The sequence below is a fragment of the Ovis aries genome, chromosome 2 (genome assembly GCF_016772045.2).
Source record: "Ovis aries strain OAR_USU_Benz2616 breed Rambouillet chromosome 2, ARS-UI_Ramb_v3.0, whole genome shotgun sequence".
Lineage (NCBI taxonomy): Eukaryota > Metazoa > Chordata > Mammalia > Artiodactyla > Bovidae > Ovis > Ovis aries.
The window spans coordinates 32,046,041-32,068,560 of NC_056055.1; the positions used below are offsets into that span (position 1 = coordinate 32,046,041).

The window sequence follows — 22,520 nt, forward strand, 5'->3', positions numbered from 1 at the left end:
ATATGGGGGTTTTAATTTCTTTATCATTCACCAAATGATAGTATCCCCTTAGTCTTACCAAATGTATTTAGCACAAGAAAGATAAAACCATAAAACTCCCAAATGGGGGAAACTAGAGAAATCCGGTTCTAGGAATTTCAATCATATAACTCACTAGGTGTTTTTCTGAAGACTCACTGCCCTGATTTGTACCATGTTCTTTGATTCTTCTCCAGGAAGAGAAAATACACACACACTCTCTCCTCCGCCCTCCCTCCTTCTCTTTCTTTCTGCTGCTGCTGCTGCTGCTAAGTCACTTCAGTTGTGTCCAACTCTGTGTGACCCCATAGAGCAGCCCACCAGGGTCCTCCATCCCTGGAATTCTCCAGGCAAGAACACTGGAGTGGGTTGCCATTTCCTTCTCCAATGCATGAAAGTGAAAAGTGAAAGTGAAGTCACTCAGTCGTGTCCAACTCTTAGCAACCCCATGGACTGCAGCCTACCAGGCTCCTCCGCCCATGGGATTTTCCAGGCAAGAGTACTGGAGTGGGGTGCCATTGCCTTCTCCACTTTCTTTCTAGATGCTTATAAATGGTAAGCCAGTCTCAGCCAGAAGTATTAATGTAATACTTTTCTGTGACTATTATTAAATTAATAGTCTATAGGAAATTAAATAATTTCCTATATAATATTTATTTAATAATTAAATTATTATTGAACAATTTATTAAATTAATAAACTATAGGAAATTATTAAAAAGTCATATGCAAAATACACTTAAAGTGGAGAGCCCTATGAAAAAGAACAGGTCCATAAAAGCAATACTGACTTTGAACAGTGAAGACAGAAACTTGCCCAAACCCAGAAGCAGGTAGACACAGAGACATGGATGGACTGTGCAGAGATCTTCCCTCCAGCTTTACCTTGTTGGAGAGATCCAAATTGCAGTTGGCTTCACAGAGGGCTACCACAATCGGCACATTGCCATCTTTGCAGGCCACATGGAGGGGGGTGTTGCCATGCCTGTCTTGGAAATCGACTGAACAGCCTTGGCTGATGAGAGTCTGGATGACCTCCATCTGACATCGTCTCACGGCAAGATGTAGAGCAATGTGTCCATCCTGTAACAAACACCAGGGCCGTGAGCACTTTTGACCGGGCATGTGGGACTGGCTGGTTGCCTTTCTAGCCTCACTGGGTCAGGTTTAACCGGCAATGGGACCGTTATTGCAAAGCCTGAAGGAGGATTAAAAACCGCAAACTTTATTCCTGGCAGGGTTGAGGTGAGGCCCCACATGTCTCACTCTGAAGAATCACGGTCTGAGCTGACCATCAGTTTAATTAATCTAGGCTTGGCCAGTACATTCAGGTAGGAAGACACCACAGTCTTTCTTGTGTCTGAATTCATAGAACTTAAGTCATTGTTGGTTCTCCAGTGGCCTGTTTTAACAAGTATTTGGAAAACATTTGCTCAGTAATCTTTACTAACTTCGTAAGTAGAGTTTATTGTTATTCTTTACTCTGAGAAACTGAGAAAGCTGAGGTGACATGCTATCACATAGATGAGAAGCAAACTGTTGTTGCTTACTCACCAAGTTGTCTGACTCTTTTGTGACCCCATGGACTGTAGCCTACCAGGCTCCTCTGTCCATGGCATTTCCCAGGCAAGAATACTGGAGTGAGTTGCCATTTCCTTCTCCAGGGGATCTTCCCAACCCAGGGACTGAACCCATGTCACCTGCATCGGAAGGAAGGTTCTTTACCACTGAGCCAGCAGGGAAGCCCTAAGAAGCAAATATAACATATTTAACCTCTGCACCCACGCAGCACCAGCCTGGGAACTCACTCTCCCTGTTGTAGAGCCCCTGATGAAGATAAGTGCTGAGTTTTAGGAGCTCGGTAGAGGGAGCTTAGAAGCATTTCTCTAACTCATCTATTCTAGGGTTGTTCAACCTCAGCCCTGTTAACATTTGGGGCCTGTCCTAGGAATTGCAGGCTGTTCAACAGAGCTGCTGGTCTTTATCTTCTAGACACCCTATCCTGGCTGTGACAACCCCCAAATACGTCTCCAGCCACTACCTAATGTCACCTGGGGGCAAGGTCACTGCCCACTTGAGAACTGCCGCTCTGTACCAAGAGAATACTCCACAGAGGGCAGTGACTAAGTGAACCAGTGTGCCAAAACCACCATGGATGGTAGCATCAGTTTCACTGCAGGATAGGTTCACAATAAGAAAAGATTACGCTGAATTTGCTTAATTAAAGAAGGGAAACCTAGTCTAGAATTGTTATCAAACAAGTAAGAATAGTTTATTGTCTTTCTACAAAACAGCAGGTGATGGAAGTAAATAAACCACCTATTTCTTTGCCTATCTACAAATCAATAGTGCGTTGCCAATTTCAGTCCTAAATGAGGATCTGTCTTGGGTTCCATGATCACCGCTGTACCTGCTCCAAAGCTAAAAAAGCTAAAAATAAAAGAGAGTTGAATTATTTGATCATCTCATAAATTTTGCTGCATCCCACAAATGAACATTAATTATGAAACAGAATCGAGAGTCACGGAATCTTTAGACTGGAGAAGAGAAAGGATAATTACAACTTGTTGCATCTAAGTTATTTTAGGTAAACGAATTGAGAAGTCTTGTGGTCCCTGTAGCCCCCACTAGATGACTTTTCAGCAAGTGGGATACTTTCACCCACAAAGCACCTTGTCGGATGCATTAAGGTCGGCTCCGTGCTCAGCCAGACACTCCACGATGTCTTGGTAGCCCCTGGCGGAGGCTGTCAGGAGGGGGGTCTCGCCTTCTCTGTTCTTAATGTTCACATTGCAGCCGGCTTCACAAAGGGCTTTGGCCACAGAGTAATAGCCGTGCCAGGCAGCACAGTGCAGGGGGGTTTCTTCTTCCTGGCCAAGGAAAGAAGCACAGAGAAGAGGAGAATGCAACAAGATGAGAGAAAGTACAGGCATGGTGAGAGTCCTAACCAAATTTGGCAGCAAACACAAGGCAGTGGAGAGAAAGGGCTTGTAGCTATTGGAGCAAAACATTAACATGAAATAATGGGCTGGGTCTGATGCTTTTCCTTAATTCAAGTTCAGCTTTCTCCAGCAATTTACTGACAACTGACTTTGCAGAGCCCACTGGCACCATGCATGGGCTCAGCTCTTCTGAACAATGGAGCCCCTGAGTGTGTGGATGTATAGCATCTTTCCTGTGAAAGTGCAATAGTTTACTTCATTTGTGATTACTAACAGAGGGAGCGGATTTCTTTGAGCAAGAACTCCTCTAACAAACCTGTCTCAAGATTCCTGTCATGAACACAGCAGAACGGTGAGTCACATAAATGGATTATTGCTCTGGCAGAGAAAGGGCCAAGATAACCATGCTTCAACAACAAGGACTGGTCATCAGGTCTACATATTCATACCAACATCATCAGACACAGAGATATCTGTCTATAAGAGGCTGTTACACTGTAGTAGTTATGAACACTCTGGAACCAGTCTGTGTGGGTTTGAGCACCAGCTCCACCACTACCGAGCTCTGCTATCTTAGGCAATTTCCCGAACCTCTCTCTGCCTCAGTTTCCTCATCTGTAAAATGAGAATTGAAGGGTTGTTCAGAGGATTCATGAATGAATGAATGGCAGTGCTTTGGTCTGAGTCCCTGCCCTCTGTAATTTAAGCAGAAAATCTAACTTGGATGCACTTCCAAAGTACTCAAGCCTATCATTTGGCTGTCTGCACATCCATGCAAAGAGTAGGAAGAAGTGGGGACATCAGCTACCGTGACCCACCTTGTCCTGGAAGTTGGGATTCGAGCCGAAGCTGCACAGTAACTGAACCACATCAGCATGGCCGTAGCGAGCTGCCACATGAAGGGCTGTCTCTCCAGACTGCAAAAGACACAGCCAGAGATTCAGAGCCCCGAGAAACATCTCCAGGGACTAGAACACACAGGACTGGAGGCCCACTCCCACACACGCCTGGCTCCATGTCCTCCCCTGAGGCAGTGCCTGTCCTCAGGCCAGATGCCCCATTGGTGACTGGGCCAGGGACCCTGCCTGGGGTGTCCACCATGTTGCTAGTGTTACACTCATACACCTGGCCTCTCGTGTGTAAAGCACCCGCCCTACCCACCCCACCAAGTGAGAGTCCATTCCGTTTTCCGTGACGGATGTTCCTAATCTTCATATACTGATGCTTCCAGCTATGTGACTTTTTTTCAAAACACAAAATTCCTTGTTTAACATTAAATTACTTAAACACAAGGTTTTATTTACTAGCAAGTTTCTGATTTCACTGTCTATGTTTAGAATATAATTTCTTACATCCTCAGAGATTTTTATAAATATTACCATTAGTCCCTACAATAATATATTCTGTGAATTAGTAATAGACGTAACTTCTTAAGATATTTTTACTTATATCTGCCATAAAACTGTCAGAATAAACTGATCTAAAACAGAATGAGATATTTGTTGCCACCTGACATAAAACTGCTATAATAAAAGTATGTCTTTAAATGACAACCCATTCCAGTATACTTGCCTGGAAAATTCCATGGACAGAGGAGCCTGATGGGCTACAATCAATGGGGTTGCAAAGAGGTGAACGTGACTGAGCAACTGAACATGGAATGTGAATGTCATCCCTTATCCCTTAGATATGGTACAGGGCACAATCTATATAACTGTATGTGACAGCCCTGACTGAATATAACGAATCAGTCTGCCAGTATCAGAAGCAGAGAAGGGTTACATACATGGTGGAATACATACAGATGAGAGAGTAGGAACCCTAGGTGCAAGTCCCAGCCCTGCCATTAATTCACAGGAGTACTGTGTGGACTGGATGAAACATGGTGTGTGAAAGCAGGGTATCTCCCTAAGTTAATAATTTTTTATAATATTTTTATCCCCAAAGCCTTAACTTTAATTGCACTGTCTCATTACCCCTTCTAGTACCAGTGGTCAAAGTCAGCAGAGTCAGTCATGTCAAAGAGGAAGAGGATAGTAAAGAGACATGCACATGGCGAGGTGGGAAGAGGACCAGGACTTGAGCCACTTTCTGGTTGTCCTTCTAGCAGAACTTTTGAGTTTTCATGTTACGAGGAAGACAGTTCACTGCTCACATAATATGACAACCAGTTGGCATATTTCAGCTAAAATCAGGTTTTAATGTTAGACCAAGTTACCAGCAAAAAGAAACTTCTAAATTAAATTTTCTGTAGGAAGATTTTGGTCCCGAATCCTTATTTTTTGGGTCATGATGCAGATGGCATGCCGACACTCAAATGCAGTCTTTTATCACTTTCCATAAGAAGAGAAGTGGCCTTACCTTGTCTTTAACGTCCAGAGGGCATTTGTTCTCATTGAGAAATTTCAAGGTATCTACATGGCCATGCCGAGAGGCCCAGTAGATGGCATTGGATCCACCCTGTACAAAAACCAAGGCAGAGTCACGCTCTCAGATGGATCTGAACACACACATCACTCAGTTGGTATATTTCTTTTTCTATGTGATGGCAAACGCCAAAGGAGCAACTCCCAAGAGGAATAAAACCCCACTTCAGTTTTTGGTTTGACAAAGGGACCAAGGTTATGTAAGACATGAACATTCCAGAAAGCTGGGTGAAAGGGATAAGTGAGCTTTCTATATTATCTCTTTAGACTTTTTCTTTTAATCTAGAATTATCTCAAAATAAAAACTTTTTTTTTTTCCCCTAAAACCTTCATTTCAACTTCCAGTGAGAATTCCCTATATGGTCAAGGGCCAGTTCTAGGCTATCAACAGTGCTGTTGAAAGTCTATGGAAGCTGATGACAGATTCAGCGTAACGACAATTAGCTGGTCATCACTTGTGTCTACACTCCCAGTGAGGTATACACCTCAAAGCATATCCTCCTTATCCTGTTACCCTAATAAACATGTGGGAAAATACATTTCTGATGAGATTAATTGGATAATGAAAACTTCTCCAAATATAACATCAATTAACACCGCTGAGTCAATGTGATCAATAAGGAGTCAATCGGGGCAGGATGCAAAGAAGGGCAGATGCTGAGTAACAGAGCCATGAGGAAGATGAATGTTTGCTTTTCCCTTATAACCTGTTAGACAGGACCAGACTACTTAATCAGTTCATCTTCCTTTACAGGAAACTGAGAAATGAAGTAGGGCATATGTAGTATTTTTCTGTTACCTCTATGATTAGAGACATTTGGAAACACTTAAAAAATTACTCCTTTTGCAATAAAACAGAATTATGACCTTATCCTGGATGTCAATTCTTGAGCCTCTCTTAATGAGCAACTGTAGTATTTGAATATTCCCACAGCCAGCAGCAATAAGTAACGGAGGAGTCCCATGCTGGAAAATGCAAGGAAAAAAAATACAATTTTTCAGGTTTGAAAGGAAAGGAGAAGCCTAAACTACCACTGCTGCTCCAGACACCTTCCTGTGTCTCCATAGACACACACCTGCCCTGCCTGACAGGAGTAGAAATGGGAGAAAATGGTAGCCTGCCCTCATTTGGATTCACAACCAAAAGTGACATTTTTATTTGCAAGATGAGTACATATAAAATTTCATGGTTAGAGGGGCATTCTAGCTGCATATAGAAAGGCCTTGTGTGAAGAAAGGCTCTCAATGCACAAAGACCTTATTTCTAATTCAATTCACTTTCTAAGCAGAAGTGATTTCCCCCACAGTATGGAGTTTACACAGGAAAGAAGAATGGAGAAGCAGATGGGTTCTCTCCACCTTGGACTTGGAGGAGCACAGTCACTATGACCCCTGACCCCTACTCCCCCTGGCAGGACAGCATCAGACCTTGTTGGGCTGGTTAACGTCGTAGTTGGACAAGGAGCCCAGGAGGTGCTGCAGGCCTGGGACATTATCGTCGTTGATGGCATGGATGATAGCTTTCATCACAAAGGAGTCTTCCTCGTCCTTGAGAGAGACATGGAAGAGGGAAAAAGGTTCACACAGCTGGCTATGCTGCCCCTTTTACCAATATCAGAGAAACTAAGGCTCATTTGTTAAGAGGAGCCTTCGGGGGCAAGTAAGCCATTTAATCCCCAAATCTACCTGGTCATAAAGGGAAGCAGGAGGTCACCTTTTGCCCCTCCCACATTGGGAACTAATACCACCTACTATTTACCTGGGACTTTATGTCACCTGCATTGTAACCCAGACAGCAAATAGCTCTGAAGATTCAGATTTAGGACAATGATTGATGACAAACTACTCTTTGTGTTTATCTTAGGAATCTTTCAAAACATATAGTTCCAAAAACCACTGTAGAAAATTTCAGGTGTAACTCAGACTCTAAAACTATTGAACCAAGGAAATGATGTCTTTGAATAAGAAAGACTTACTTTGCCATTTTTGCATTACAGATTGTCATTTTTTGATTACTAGAAATTCCTGTATTCTATAACATAATAACATTCTCTGAAAGTTGGTAACAATTGTTTTTTTTTTTTTAAATAAGGTCCCAAAAGGGGAGAAATGTAAAAATAAAGGCCAGATAAAACAAAGTATAATGGATGCATTTCTATTTATAAAGAGAAAATAACGATACCATTGAACAATAAATTTACTAAATTTTTGCTAATTTGTCAAAATACTTTCTTAAATATATATAAGGTATTTGTAAAATATGATAAATTAAAACCAAAAAATAAGCTAGAAAAATTCCACCACAAAAGTTTTGGATTTATAGAAGTACAGCTACTACAATTTCAGATCTGGGAAAGCATAGCTACAGAGGCTGAACCGCTGCCTGTGGGGGTGGTAGGGAGAAAGCATTTCTCTGAACTTTGCTTTCTCTTTATAAATCTGAATTCAAACGAGCTTCAGAAGGGCTGTAATACTATTTGTAGAGAATACATGTTTAAGATTGGGTTTCCTTTTCTAGTCGAAGACTAAGAGACATTTGCCTGAAAGTGAGAGTGACGAGAAAGGGGAGAATGGAGGAACAGGCAGGTTGCTGTAACACCTCATGATCAACAGGACACTGAGATGAGGCGAGACAGAACCTGAGGGCTGCGGAGGGGGGTCTCTCCACCTGGAGCTCCTTCACAAGCTCAGGCCCTCTCCTACCCTAAACTTTTCATTGCAATGTATTTTCTCCCAACTGACTGTTCTGCGATTTTAATTTATAAGATTTAATCATTCTCATCACCTAACTTAGATTAATAGTTTATATCTTGTCTTGGTTTCCCAGTCCAGACTTCTTCCTCTTCTCCTCTCTTCTCCTAACTTGCATCTCTCCAGCATCTTTTTCTTTTTTTTTCTTTTTAGTATTTCCTAACTCTTTTCATTCTATAAGGCTAGACCTGGAACTTGAGTATAACTGTTAGCTTCAGGGGATTAAAAAAAGAGCTGGTGTCTGCTGATGTGTGACCTTGCCCTTGGAGTCCCCAGATTCCACTCAGGAAGCCCTGACTACTCAGTTACATGAGCCTGCAGGTTCCCACAGAACTACCCTTCCTGTCTGTTTTGGAGTCTCCTTTTCTTCGAGGGTTCACAAAGTCCCGTTGTCTGACTGTTGGGTAAAATCTTGTTGAATTTTGATGTGTCCACTATATCTCAACAGTTAATCTATGATTAGGTTTCAGTTTGGATTAGGGAAAAAAATTGTGCAGTTGTTCTCAAGGACCTTTGGAAGTCAATACAATGTCAACAAAGAGAGCGGGTTTAGCCTTCTGATCTACCATGAACTATATCATCAAGCCCCACTGCATTTGCCCTGATTTTCTGCCGTGTGTGTTTGTGTGTGTTGCGTGTGTGTGTGTGTGTGTGTTTGGAAGCAGGGCTGTCTGTCCCTTTTGTACTATTACAGTTCAAGATTCTCCAAGGTCAGCGGAAAGAGAGGGCCTTCGTTTTAGTTCATGAAAATTAGATGCTCTTTCCCTTTTACTGGCCAGGCTCTCTTTTATCAAACTGTGCTGGGGGCAGAGGAGGGTGGGAAGGTGGAGGTTGGAGGTAGTGGGTATAGCCAATCAAAACAAAGAGGAGAAATGACCAAAAAGTATAGAGTACATCAAATCAGCCATCCCAACTCCCTCTTCGAGAGGAGGAAGAACAGGCCTGACATTTCCAAGATTTCAGGTTTTCTGGGTTGCTGAACAAGTCAAATAACTTAAACATTGTAAATACACAGTGCTAAGAATGAATCTACCCAGGGAAAAGGACTGCTTACCAGAGTATCATCGCTTCTGGCAACACTCATGTTACTTCTGGACAAGAATGACCTGGATAATCTTTGGCACAGTGATATCAAGCGAACAGATTGCTTTATTAAAAAAAAAAGAGAGAGAGCGAGAGAGTGAATAAAAGGCAGCGAGAAAGGAGGAGAGAGAGCTTATATAACAATACTCAAATTAGTGCAGATGACAAAGTCTTTTGAGATAGCATTCGCTGCTGACAGCACATACTCTTCAGGGGTGGGCAATCCAAGAAGCAGGTTAGATTATATTTGCTTAAAGAAACTTCTAAAGGTCTTATAAATCAAGACAACAAAAGAGAGATTCTCCTTCTACATTTCATTATCAAACCATAGAAGTGGATACCATATTTCACTCTCCATATTTCACTCTCTACTCTTTGAGGAATGTGATCTTACCCTAACAAAGCCTGTGGACGTCCCCCCTTGGAGAAGCATGGTAGGCAAGGGCCCTGTGCCCGTGATGCCCAGGCAAGCTGGTAATGGCAGACAGTGTGACTCTCAAAACTCTTACAGTTGTTGGAAATGAGCAGGTGGGGGACTTTTTTGCCAATAGGACAAACACCTCTGCATTTACTCTCAAAGGCAGAAGCAACATGTAAAGACTGTGTGTGTATGTAAGACAGAGAATGAGAAAAAGAAAGTTATGGTGGTTCACACTTCACTTTAAGCCTTATTTTCAGGGCTTCTTTCAGAACTAACAGTCAGGTCTTGAGTAATCTATTGCTGTGGTCCTCATCTCTCTCAAGGCATCCCAACCTGACGGGCATGACAATGAGGTATACCTCTGGGCCAGTGATGAGGAAACATGGCAAGTACCTGCTTCCTCTGGGCTTGACATGACCCTGTGCACAGGAAGCCATCCTGTCCCCCTCTGAACCCTGATTTTGTATTTGTTCAAGTTGGACGGAATGTTCTTTAAGCCACATCCTACTCAGCCGCTGCAGAAACCATCCACACTGAGAAGAGATCATAGTGAATGCTCCTGGCCCACCCTACCCTCATCCCAACCACTCACAGACCAAAGCTGGATTTAGAGAGCCATTTACACAAACTCTGGGATATTCATAATGCCATGCTGTTTACCAAGAGGAACAAATCTATTTAAAATGTGGTTTGTTGCATTTAGAAAAAACTGCACTATAATTTTATTGTACTGATTTAAAAATGTGCCTCGGGAATGGCTTTGATTTAAAAAATAAATATAAGATTACATGTAAAAAGATGAGCTAAATAGGACTGAAATAATATTTTTGCTTGTCTTTGAAAATAGAGTAATGGTACAGATGTGAACTTGAAAAATGGATGCACTTTTGCATTGCTGATATCAGAAGACATACACCCTCAGCAGAGAGAACCATGTAGGAAATTGAATTAGTTAATTCCTTCAAATCAAACAATCTTACTTTCCATTTTTTCCGGGCTGCAAACTTCTTGAATTTCTCCATGTTTACTGCCGATGCTTTTCTACTAAGTGCTTGTTGGGTATCTTTAGGCTAAAATGAAAATCCAAGACAATTTAGAGCTCTCAAATGACAGAAATGTGTTACATGACAACTTCTGGATACCTCTCACTATTTGGGATGCTTACCTATTCACCTTGCTAAAGTAATAAAACCAGTTGGGATAATACAGCAGATCTAGGAACGTAGTCTCTGAAGGCTAACTCTTGTGGCTAAAGATTTGAGAAAAATCCATAAAGACTGGGTCTTGGGGGAAAGTTGAAAAGTTGAGCTTGGACCAAGCTGAATTACAACTCTCCATAAAAGAGTCTGGGAATGGGATGATTCATGGTGAGGCCATGTTATGAGACAAGTAAAGTTAACATCGTCAAGTAATTTAGAGCTGTTTGAGACCTCAGAGGTTAGCAAACTCACTCTATCCCACATCATTAAAATCCCTCCTCCACTGCATCTTTTTCAGAAGGCCATGCAGCTCTACCTCCGAGAGGAGATATCATTGCCTTCCAGGGAAACCAAGGTAACTGCTGGGAGCTGGCACAGGTGGAGTTTGCCAGCTGCCCCAAACCTACTTCTGCAAAGCAAATTACTGCACTGCAATCCGTTTACTGGTTCCATGATTTTAGTCTGCAACTGCCATGCTCCCACCCTTAGTCCTTTCTGCTCTATCTGAAGCAGCTTTGATTCTTTAACCCAAATGCCAACAGGTGCCAGGCAGGTAGGTATATGTATGATGGGGGTGACCCTGGCCTGGCACAAAGGCAGCAGGGTAGAGTTTCTGGCAGCCTTGTGGAATGAGGTCTCAGTGTTGGCAGAACTTCAGATTTTTCAAGAGAAGCTGGAATCTAGATTTGATATCATATTTAAATGGTGGAATTTAATTCAAAAACTTAACAAAAATAGTGTTTGGGCTAATATCCCATAATCAAATGCAAAGTGGTTGAGTGGCTCTGCCCTTCAGCTTCTCACCACCATCCTGCCCTGTGGTAGTTCACTCCTCTTTACCTCTGTTATCATGAGGATTCTCTCAGCTGCCTTAAAATACGGCACCTACAGCAAACACAATACTCCAGACATGGCTGTGGTTAGAACCCACAGTGCCACGTGATATCCTGTGCTCTGCTTAGTCGCTCAGTCGTGTCTGACCCCATGGACTCTTTGTGACCCCATGGACTGTGGTCTACTTGGCTCCTCTTGTCCATGGGGATTCTCCAGGCAAGAATACTGGAGTGGGTTGCCATGGCCTCCTCCAGGAGATCTTCCCAACCTAGGGATCGAACCCAGGTCTCCCACATCGCTCTTTACCATTTGAGCCACCAGGGAAACCCAAGAATACTGGAGTGGGTAGCTTATCCCTTCTCCAGGGGAAACTTTCCAACCCAGGAATCGAACCAGGGTCTCCTGCATTGCAGGTGGATTCTTGAGCTACCCAGAGAGCCCAGGGCAAATGAATTCCAGGATGCCCTATGATCCCCAAACCAACTGCAATAGGCAACTCACCTTGATCCAGGGATGCTGCAAACTGTCCTGAATTGTCATTCTCTTCCTTTGTGGGGGGAGGAGAAAGAAAAAGAAATGCAGTGACCATAGAAGCAAGGACTACGGTTGTTTCCATGCCGGCTGGCCCTCCAAGCAGATGCTCTGGAAAATGCGGTTCGGGACCTGCTTCACGGAAGCAAGCCGAAAACAACGTCAGTCTTTGCGTGCTTATTTCACTGTGCCCACCGGGACTGAAAGGCACAAAGGGGGCCTGCCTGCATTTTCTGAAGCGTTCCACGTGGTACGCTTCTCTTTGCCAGGTGGAAACAACCAGCGAGGAATAAACATGGCTGCGTGCACAGGACAGGTGCTAACCCTCGTCTAGCTGAGGCCACGGCTAGGCAACTTTCAGGAACAAGGGACACTCACTTTGGATCCTTGACGAGGAGTCTTCTTATGAAATCTTTGGCTAGGGCACTCGTATTACTGAAGTACTCTTCCTCAAATTCATAGTTGACAGCAGATACGTTCGCTAATGTTTCTTGCTTAGTGTCTCCGAGAAACGGGGAGGCCCCACTGAGGCTGTTAATAAAGTGGAGCACAGAACATGAGTAAGTCTCTCTAGCGTCATCAGGCTGCTCCTCCAATATCTGATTAGGAGAATGAGGAATAACAGTCTAACCTGGTGCTTGTGCTGTCACTTCAAAATTCAATTACATTTTACAGGGCGTTTAATTGTCATGTACAAAAGCTTCAGCTTATGCAAAGGACACATTTAAAAAGTTAATTTAGAATAGCGTTTAGTAGTTTAGAAAAGAAAAACCTTTCCTATTTTCTCAGCAGTGATGGGCCGTCAAGCTTTCTTTCAGTGATTATGTTGCAATTTCTGATGGCTCATTTCAAATTAAGAGAAAATGTGTAATTAGTATAAACTAAATGTGTTCTGGAGGTGTAAAATGACTATGTGTACATAAAAGCGTGCATAACCTGAAGTGATCAACGTGACACAGAGTTTCAAAGAAAAGGGGGAAGAGCACAAATAGTGAATTTGGGTACTTACAGAATATAGGTTATTACCCCGATACTCCTAGACATGAAACAAGAAGAAAAGCAATATCAGACAAATAGTAAAATAAACCAGAAAAATGACAACATTAATGACATGTTCCTTACCACATATCTGCCTCAAGACCAAGAGGTTCATAGTTGACTATCTCAGGAGCTATGGGGAAACGAATGCACATTTAGTTTTGGAAGGAAGTGAACCAACAGAGTCTAATCTTCATGTATAAATCAGAATCATGTAACAGGGAAATGTTGCTGCAGCAGGGGAATTCTGCCAGCATAATGTTTATGAAAAATGAATGGAATGGCCACAGGAATGAAGAAAACTTACCAACAAATTCTGGTGTCCCAAATATATTTTTGAATTCATTTCCAAAGTCAATTTTATGGGCCAACCCAAAGTCAATGATCTTGATCCGAGGCTTGGGAACATTTCTATCCAAAAGCATTATGTTCTCAGGCTTTAAAAAGAGAAAAATAGTACAGCAATGTTCATAGCAGTGTTCTTCACAACAACCAAAAGGTGGAAATAACATGATGCCCACAAAACAGGGTCTATCCATACAATGGAATATTATTTAGCCTGAGAAAGTAAACTTCTGACATGTGCGTCAATATGAATGAACCCTAAAGACATTGAAATGTCAATCACAGAAGGAGAAATGTTGTATAATTCCACCTATATGAAGCATCTAGAATGGGCAAAATCAAAGAGATGGAAAGTAGAATGATGGATGCCAGCAGCTGGGGGTAGGAGGGCTGAGGACTTATTGTTTAACGGATACATAGTTTCAGTTTGGAACAACAGTAGATTCCAGAAATAGATGGTGGTGATGGCTACACAACCATGTGAATAGACTTAATGCCACTTAACTGCATACTTTAAAATGGTTAAAATGGCAAATATTATATTGTGTTTATCTTTCCACAATCAAAAAAAAAAAATTCTATCATATGTTATGCTGAGGACAAGATGGCAGTGTAGTTTTTCCTCTCTCCTGAGACAACAACAAAAAGTAGGGATAAAAGAGGTTGCAAGAGAACACCAGGAAAAATAAATGCCTTGGTTTAGGTTCTCCCAGGAACAGATCAGGAAAGGGATTTGGCTTAAGTGGGAGGGCACCCCAGGGAATACTGGGCGGCAGAATGGGAAGACAGGAGACGGAAGGAAGCTGACATAAAGTGTCTTATCAAGGTGGGGGTGACTGGAGCACAGTCTCTTTGGAGGACTTGGGGAGAAATGGTAGCACTCAGAATTTTCCAACTGAAGCACAAGGAAGCTGGGGTATTTATCCACCATCTCCCCAGGTCCACTGCTAAGGGCTGCTTCAGTGGGTATTTATGCTTGGGCGTTTCCAGCTCCCAGCAGCAGCCTTTGGGGTGTGTGCCAGTGAGTACTGGGGGATCCAGATGTGTTCTTGACAGCTCTGCTACAGTAAGTATGGGGAAAATCTTCCCTTCTCTTACGTCTTATCCTAGCTCCAATGACAGGCGTCATTCACTTGGCAATCAACCACACACTGCTTGGTGATAATCTTCTCACTGTTTTGGACTGTACCCTGAATCTTACATTGTCACTTCTGTTGCGCATATGGATGTCTTCCCCTCCCAAAGAGACCATAAACTCTGTGATGGGTGGGAGTATGACCTGCCCCCCTCCCCCCTTTTTTTTATTGTTGATAATGCCTTGCCCCTAGTCAACAAAGACCCCAAGTAGACAGTCTCAGAGTCTGGCTTAATTGATTGCGAGACAGAGTCAGCCCAGAAGCCTTTGCATGAAGAAAGAGAGTAGAGGTTAAAATACCTTCCATCTTATATGATAATAGCCAGAGGCGGAGAGAAATGGAGCAGCCAGTGGCTACTCCAGGATGAAAATACCCCATAACCAACAGCAGCCCCCTTGCTTAAAGACTTGGCTGGCAAGAGCCTTCAATTCTTTCCCAGGAAAATTCTAGAATGTGATGATTAATCCTAAGCCTCTATACCACACAATCGTTAGGAACTGCTGTAGTAAGCATGCATTATATAGTTGCTGATTTATACTGATAACTGCTATGTGTTAAACCCCTCTAGGAAAAAAAAAAAACAAAAAACATGTATCTCTTTTGGATGCCTCCATTTGTCCCAGCAAACAAACAACAAGTGCTGTGATATGCATATGCTTTCATCTGGTTTACACCAAGCAACGTACCTTAAGATCAAAGTGGGCAATCTGAAGGGAGTGCAGATAGTAAACACCATTAAGAATTTGTTTGAGAAATTCAGTTGCTTCCTCTTCAGTCAAAGATTCCTTTTCAGCTAAGAAGTCAAACAGCTCACCACCTGCAACGCTGAAAACCAGGAAGCAGAGGTTACTGATGACAGCTTCTGTCTCCTATTGATTTGTTTTCTCAAAGATGATTTGCACGCTCAGACTTCTGGCAAGAAAACAGCATTGAGGACATGCTGAAACTGCTAAGCAAGGAATCAGAATTCTCTGTGTTTCTCATTGTTGGATGACAACTCTGCATTCAGGTATGCTTGTGCTTGAAAGCAGCTGGGTATTGCTCTCCTAATATGCTAGGTTCACAAATGGGGGAGGAGCAGAAATGTGATGGGAAAAAAAAATCAATGCATCTTTCAGACATCTTAATTCAACATATTCATACGTGAAGTCTTAACTCACTGACTGAAAAAAAAACAAACCCTACAATCCAACTTCGTGTAGAATTTATAGGATATATCTTCCTAGCCCAGTGAGAGACTACCTGGAAACTTCGAAATCTGTATGTTAGTCAATTAAAAAAAAAAAAAAAAACATTCACATCACAACCTATGGCCTGACAAGCAGTGTTTATTTGTATACTCTGTATTTGTATCTATGAAAATACTTTCACATTTATAAAAATCACAAACATACACAAAATTGAAATGCCTGTGGTTGCTGGGGATTTATCAAATCTGTCTCCTTGGCCAGACTGTAAGTCCCTGGAGGACAGTGGTCAGCCCCCGGCTGTGGGCCCACTGTGTGTGTTCTCCCCACTCCTCCCACAGGGCCAGGCACACAGCAAGAACACAAAACTTTTTAATTAAGTAGATGAACGAAGAAACTCCCCTAAAAAATCCACAGTAGTGATTAATGGCAAATAACAGAGAACTTGTAATAAGAGTTTTTATAAGTTGATCTTTATCGAGTTTAACCATACATTCACAACACAATAATTAACTGCAATTATGCACATAACTGTGTGTGCATTATCTTTCTTTCAGCAAGACAGCTCCATAAACATACCTACCACATCTACATCCAGAATTAGAAAACTCGTGCTCGTGAAATTAAACTAAAATGACAAACAAGCTGCTTTCACAAAAGAAGTTTGAGATTTTGCCCCTTCATCCTCCATGTTTTTTGTAGCCTGGCTCAGGAGCCACTGGCAGCAGAATGGCTTGGGGTGTTTTAAATATGCAGATTTGGGGTGTCACTTCCACCCTGCTGCATGAGTTTCCAAGAGTGGGGGACCAGGAGTACAGCATTTTAAACAAGCACCTCGGGTGATTCTTGCACATGTGCTAAGTCGCTTCAGTTGTGTCTGACTGTGCAACCCTAGTGTTCCAGGCTCCTGTGTCCATGGGATTCTCCAGGCAAGAACACTGGAGTGTTGCCATGCCCTCTTCCAGGGGATCTTTTGGATCAAGGGATTGAACCTGTGTCTCTTGCATCTCCTGCATTGGCAGGCAGGTTCTTTACTGCTAGCACCACCTGGGAAGGCTCAAGTGTGATTCTTAGCACACTAAAAACTGAGGACTATTTTTCCAAGTCTTAATGACATCCTCCTGTTTCAAGGCTTATATTTAACCTGAGGATGTTTATCTGAGGGGGAGGGCAAAGTGACTCCTCCACCCCTGGGGCCCGAGAGCATTTCTGCCACAAGCCACAGAGCCTGAGCCCTCCCTGGGGGGCAGGAGCCTGGTGTGGTCCTTCATAACACCACCGTCTGCACCCTCCCAGTCTTGCTCCCCTGGGCCATGGGGCCTCGCACTGGCTCCCTGCTCAACTTCATGGAGCCCTTTGCTCCTCACTTTTTTGTTTTATTCCTCTTAAAACCAACAAAACAGAGAGAGGGACTCCTTCAACTATAGGGAACAAAAAGGAGGAAAAAATGGGAAACCATGAACCACCTAATGCTGAGAAAGTCACTCTATGGTCCTTTTGCTTCTTTGCTGTCCGGCCTGCACAGCCACCCCTTAGGTAGACACCAAGGGTTGCAGGATGGAGAGACGGGCCAGAGTCAGCCTGTCACACTCAAACCTTAATTCTGTGGCCAAAGGGTTATTCCTTTATGCTGAGCCTCATTTTTTCATCAAATGGGAATAACAGGGCTTACTACTTTGAGGGTTTTGAAGCTTTATGATAATAAACGTACATAAAGCCTATGGCAGGCAGGTCTGGCATGAGGCTGAGGTGCAGGAAGTAGCCTGGTACTATTATAAAGGAAGGATCCAGGCACCTGTGCTCCAACATGCAATCCCCTTCCTGCCTGTTCCCCTCTCCCCCTTCAAATCCACTCCCTGCATGCTCAGCTGTGTCTGACTCTCTATGATCCCATGGACTGTAGCCCATCATGCTCCTCTGTCCATAGGATTTTCCAGTCAAGAATACTGGAATGGGTTGCCATTTCCCCTGGAAGAGGAAATCTGATGTGCTCAAAGGGAAGGGACGTGTTCAAACAGCTCTGAGACCTGGTCCACTGAGGCATTCCAGATTTTCCCAACAGCATCTCCCACCTCCTTCTCTGCACTGTGATCTTGCATCTGGTTCCATCCCCTTGAATCTGGGCAGGTCCATCACAGCTTTGACCAATTAGACACAGCAGAGTGATGCTGCGTCAGCTCTGATATGCTTTTTCACAGGCCCAGGGCTTCCATATCCCACCCCTTGAATCCCTCCTGTAAGTGTGATGATCCTAAAATTACCCTGTAGCATGGAGAAACCTTGGAAGATGAGATGCCTCATAAAGAGAGAAAGAGGCAAAGAAGCATTGAGCAAGGAAGGAATCTTGGAAGTTACACTGTCCATCTGAGTCCTGCCAGAATTCCTGACCCATTAAATGCAACGGTCATTTTAATCCTCTATGATGGACACCATCATATGAGCTCCGCCCACATTTCCCTTGAGGAAAGATGTACTGTCCCCAATGCTGGGGATGGAAGCAGCATAGCCCCAAGCCCTCATCCAGCAGGGCTCATCTCTGCTGCAGAACCACTGTCCAAGGTCTTGTTCTTTCCCTGGAAGCCCCCACAGGCAATGGCTACTGTGGGAACATAAACCTGAGGTCGACTCACTTCTAGAAATAGTGAGATACTAAATGTTTTAGGCTTTATGGGTAATACAGATTCTGTCACAACTACTCAACTCTACCCAAGCAGCCTGAAAGCAGCCTTAGATCATATGGAAATGAAGAGTGGAACTGTGTTCCAATGAAATTTTATTTACACAAACCCTTACTTGTCTCTTGAGAAACCTGTATGCAGGTGAAGAAGCAACAGTTAGAACTGAACATGGAACAACAGATTGGTTCAATATTGGGGAAGGAGTATGTCAAAGCTGTATATTGTCACCCTGCTTATTTAACTTCTATGCAGAGTACATAATGCGAAATGTTGGGCTGGATGACTCACAAGCTGGAATCAAGATTTTTGGGAGAAATATCAACAACCTCAGATATGCAGATGATATCATTCTAATGGTAGAAATCAAAGAGGAACTAAAGAGCCTCTTGATGAAGGTGAAAGAGGAGAGTTGAAGAAAAAGAGAAAAAAGCTGGCTTAAAACTCAACATTCAAAAATTAAGATCATGGCATCCAGTCCCATCACTTCACAGCAAATAGATGGGGAGAAAGTGGAAACTGTGGGCTTGTCTTGGGCTCCAAAATCACTGCGGACCATATCTGCAGGCACAAAATTAAAAGGTGCTTGCTCCTTGGATGAAAAGCTATGACAAACCTAGAAAGCATATTAAAAAGCAAAAACATCACTTTTCCAACAACGGTCCATATAGTCAAAGCTATGGTTTTTCCAGCAGTCTTGTATGGATGTGAGAGCTGGACTATCAAGAAAGCTGAGTGCCGAAGAATTGATGCTTTTGAATTGTAGTGCTGGAGAAGACTCCTGAGAGTCCCTTGGACAGCAAGGAGATAACAAAATTAAACGAAAGAGGTTCATGACATTGTACAGGAGACAGGGATCAAGACCATCCCCATGGAAAAGAAATGCAAAAAAGCAAAATGGCTGCCTGGGGAGGCCTTACAAATAGCTGTGAAAAGAAGAGAAGCAAAAAGCAAAGGAGAAAAGGAAAGATATAAGCATCTGAATGCAGAGTTCCAAAGAATAGCAAGAAGAGATAAGAAAGCCTTCTTCAGCAATCAGTGCAAAGAAATAGAGGACAAAAACAGAATGGGAAAGACTAGAAATCTCTTCAAGAAAATTAGAGATACCAAGGGAACATTTCATGCAAAGATGGGCTTGATAAAGGGCAGAAATGGTACAGACCTAACAGAAGCAGAAGATATTAAGAAGAGGTAGCAAGAATACACAGAAGAACTGTACAAAAAAGATCTTCATGACCCAGATAATCACGATGGTGTGATCACTCATCTAGAGCCAGACATCCTGGAATGTGAAGTCAAGTGGGCCTTAGAAAGCATCACTACGAACAAAGCTAGTGGAGGTGATGGAATTCCGGTAGAGCTATTTCAAATCCTGAAAGATGATGCTGTGAAAGTGCTGCACTCAATATGCCAACACATTTGGAAAACTCAGCAGTGGCCACAGGACTGGAAAAGGTCAGTTTTCATTCCAGTCCCACAGAAAGGCAATGCCAAAGAATGCTCAAACTACCGCACAATTGCACTCATCTCACATGCTAGTAAAGTAATGCTCAAAATTCTCCAAGCCAGGCTTCAGCAATATGTGAACTGTGAACTTCCTGATGTTCAAGCTGGTTTTAGAAAAGGCAGAGGAACCAGAGATCAAATTGCCAACATCTGCTGGATCATGGAAAAAGCAAGAGAGTTCCAGAAAAACATCTATTTCTGCTTCATTGACTATGCCAAAGCCTTTGACTGTGTGGATCACAATAAACTGTGGAAAATTCTGAGAGAGATAGGAATATCAGACCACCTGACCTGCCTCTTGAGAAATCTGTATGCAGGTCAGGAAGCACCAGTTAGAACTGGACATGGAACAACAGACTGGCTCCAAATAGGAAAAGGAGTACATCAAGGCTGTATATTGTCACCCTGCTTATTTAACTTATATGCAGAGCACATCATGAGAAACACTGGGCTGGAGGAAGCACAAGCTGGAATCAAGATTGCCAGGAGAAATATCAATAACCTCAGATATGCAGATGACACCACCCTTATGGCAGAAAGTGAAGAGGAACTCAAAAGCCTCTTGATGAAAGTGAAAGAGGAGAGTGAAAAAGCTGGCTTAAAGCTCAACATTCAGAAAACTAAGATCATGGCATCTGGTCCCATCACTTCATGGGAAATAGATGGGGAAACAGTGGGAACAGTGTCAAACTTTATTTTTTGGGGCTTCAAAATCACTGAGGATGGTGACTGCAGCCATGAAATTAAAAGATGCTTACTCCTTGGAAGAAAAGTTATGACCAACCTAGATAGCATATTGAAAAGCAGAGATATTACTTTGCCGACTAAGGTCTGTCTAGTCAAGGCTATGGTTTTTCCTGTGGTCATGTATGGATATGAGAGTTGGACTGTGAAGAAGGCTGAGTACTAAAGAATTGATGCGTTTGAACTGTGGTGTTGGAGAAGACTCTCGAGAGTCCCTTGGACTGCAAGGAGATCAAACCAGTCCATTCTGAAGGAGATCAGCCCTGGGATTTCTTTGGAAGGAATGATGTTAAAGCTGAACCTCCAGTACTTTGGCCACCTCATGTGAAGAGTTAACTCACTGGAAAAGACTCTGATGCTGGGAGGGATTGGGGGCAGGAGGAGAAGGGGACGACAGAGGATGAGATGGCTGGATGGCATCACTGACTCGATGGACGTGAATCTGAGTGAACTCCGGGAGCTGGTGATAGACAGGGAGGCCTGGCATGCTGCAATTCATGGGGTCGCAAAGAGTCGGACATGACTGAGTGACTGAACTGAACCATGAATGTTCATTGTAAGGACTGATACTGAAGCTGAAGTTCCAGTACTTTGCCCAGCTGATATGAAGAGCGGACTCATTGGAAAAGACCCTGATGCTGGGAAAGATTGAAGGTAGGAGAAGGGGGTGCTAGAGGATGAGATGGTTGGATGATATCATTGACTCAATGGACATGAGTTTAAGCAAACTCCAGGAGATAGTAAAGGACAGAGGAGCCTGGTGTGCTGCAGTCCATGGGGTCGCAAAGAGTCAAGAAATGACTTAGTGACTGAACAACAAGAAACCAGGTGGCCACCTGTGTTTGGAAAACATGCTAGTGTGTGCATCCCTGATATAAAAGCCAGGTTATCCCAGCCCAGTTGGGGGCAACTCTCAAGGGTCATTCTGGCTCCAGAACTCTGTTGGGCCAGCCAGGGCTGAGCTGCAAGACAGTTCCTTCCTCTACCTTGGAAGAATTAATTCTAAGAGCAGTTCTTCAGGAACATCCTACACATTCTACTCCAGCTCAGAGTCTGCTTCCCAGGGAACACACCTTGCACCCTGCTAAATTTGGAGGTAGTTTGTTACACAGCAACAGCTGTCTGGAACACTCACCATCGTGACTGGGTCTGTTTACTCTGAGCAGCCAAGGGCCATCAGGTCTGCCTTTCTAAAGGCTGGCCACCTCATACCCCATTCAGTCTTCATGTCCTAAGTAACTTAACTCCAACAGTGCTTCCTGACCATAGAAGTGAGGACTGGGAACAACCCTGGAGTGAGGGAGCAGACAGCAAAGTGGCAATGCTGTGAGAAAGGAAACAGGGGTCATCTTTGATTTTCTCCATCTACCCTTAGCCTCTCCATCTGCTCTCAGGCCCTTTCCAAATTCTGTGTTGTTCACAATGAGGTCCATACCATCACTTGTGCTGGGAGCCAAATCTTTTGGCTAGACATCAGGAGGGTTAGGACAGTCCCCATCTCACTGCACCTGGACCCATCACTGACTTCCTGATGCCCTGAAGGTCTCTCCTATATCCTTATTCTCCTTCATGCCAGTATGGGAAGGCTGATTTTTTTAGCCAAGGGCCTCCACTTACAAAATCTTTAATCAATAATCAAAATAATTGAAACTAAGTGATTTCAGCAAAGGGGAGGGAGAATGATA

General features: G+C 43.2%; 1 protein-coding gene across 10 annotated transcripts in view; it reads right to left on the reverse strand.

The window, feature by feature from the left end:
- Positions 1 to 22,520, reverse strand: part of DAPK1 (death associated protein kinase 1) — a 206,090-nt gene that overhangs the window by 44,779 nt on the left and 138,791 nt on the right. For 9 of the 10 annotated variants that reach the window (XM_042243060.2, XM_027964242.2, XM_060409077.1 and 6 more), the window contains exons 4-17: positions 15,410 to 15,548; positions 13,550 to 13,679; positions 13,327 to 13,375; positions 13,214 to 13,240; positions 12,583 to 12,735; positions 12,175 to 12,220; positions 10,621 to 10,710; positions 9,191 to 9,283; positions 6,814 to 6,933; positions 6,253 to 6,351; positions 5,321 to 5,419; positions 3,778 to 3,876; positions 2,690 to 2,887; positions 903 to 1,100 (exon numbers count right to left, since the gene is read on the reverse strand). In XM_042243060.2, coding sequence (XP_042098994.1) covers positions 903 to 1,100; positions 2,690 to 2,887; positions 3,778 to 3,876; positions 5,321 to 5,419; positions 6,253 to 6,351; positions 6,814 to 6,933; positions 9,191 to 9,283; positions 10,621 to 10,710; positions 12,175 to 12,220; positions 12,583 to 12,735; positions 13,214 to 13,240; positions 13,327 to 13,375; positions 13,550 to 13,679; positions 15,410 to 15,548 — 1,540 coding nt within the window. The remainder of the gene's footprint in view (positions 1 to 902; positions 1,101 to 2,689; positions 2,888 to 3,777; positions 3,877 to 5,320; positions 5,420 to 6,252; positions 6,352 to 6,813; positions 6,934 to 9,190; positions 9,284 to 10,620; positions 10,711 to 12,174; positions 12,221 to 12,582; positions 12,736 to 13,213; positions 13,241 to 13,326; positions 13,376 to 13,549; positions 13,680 to 15,409; positions 15,549 to 22,520) is intronic. The other variant, XM_042243061.2, reaches the window with a different exon arrangement.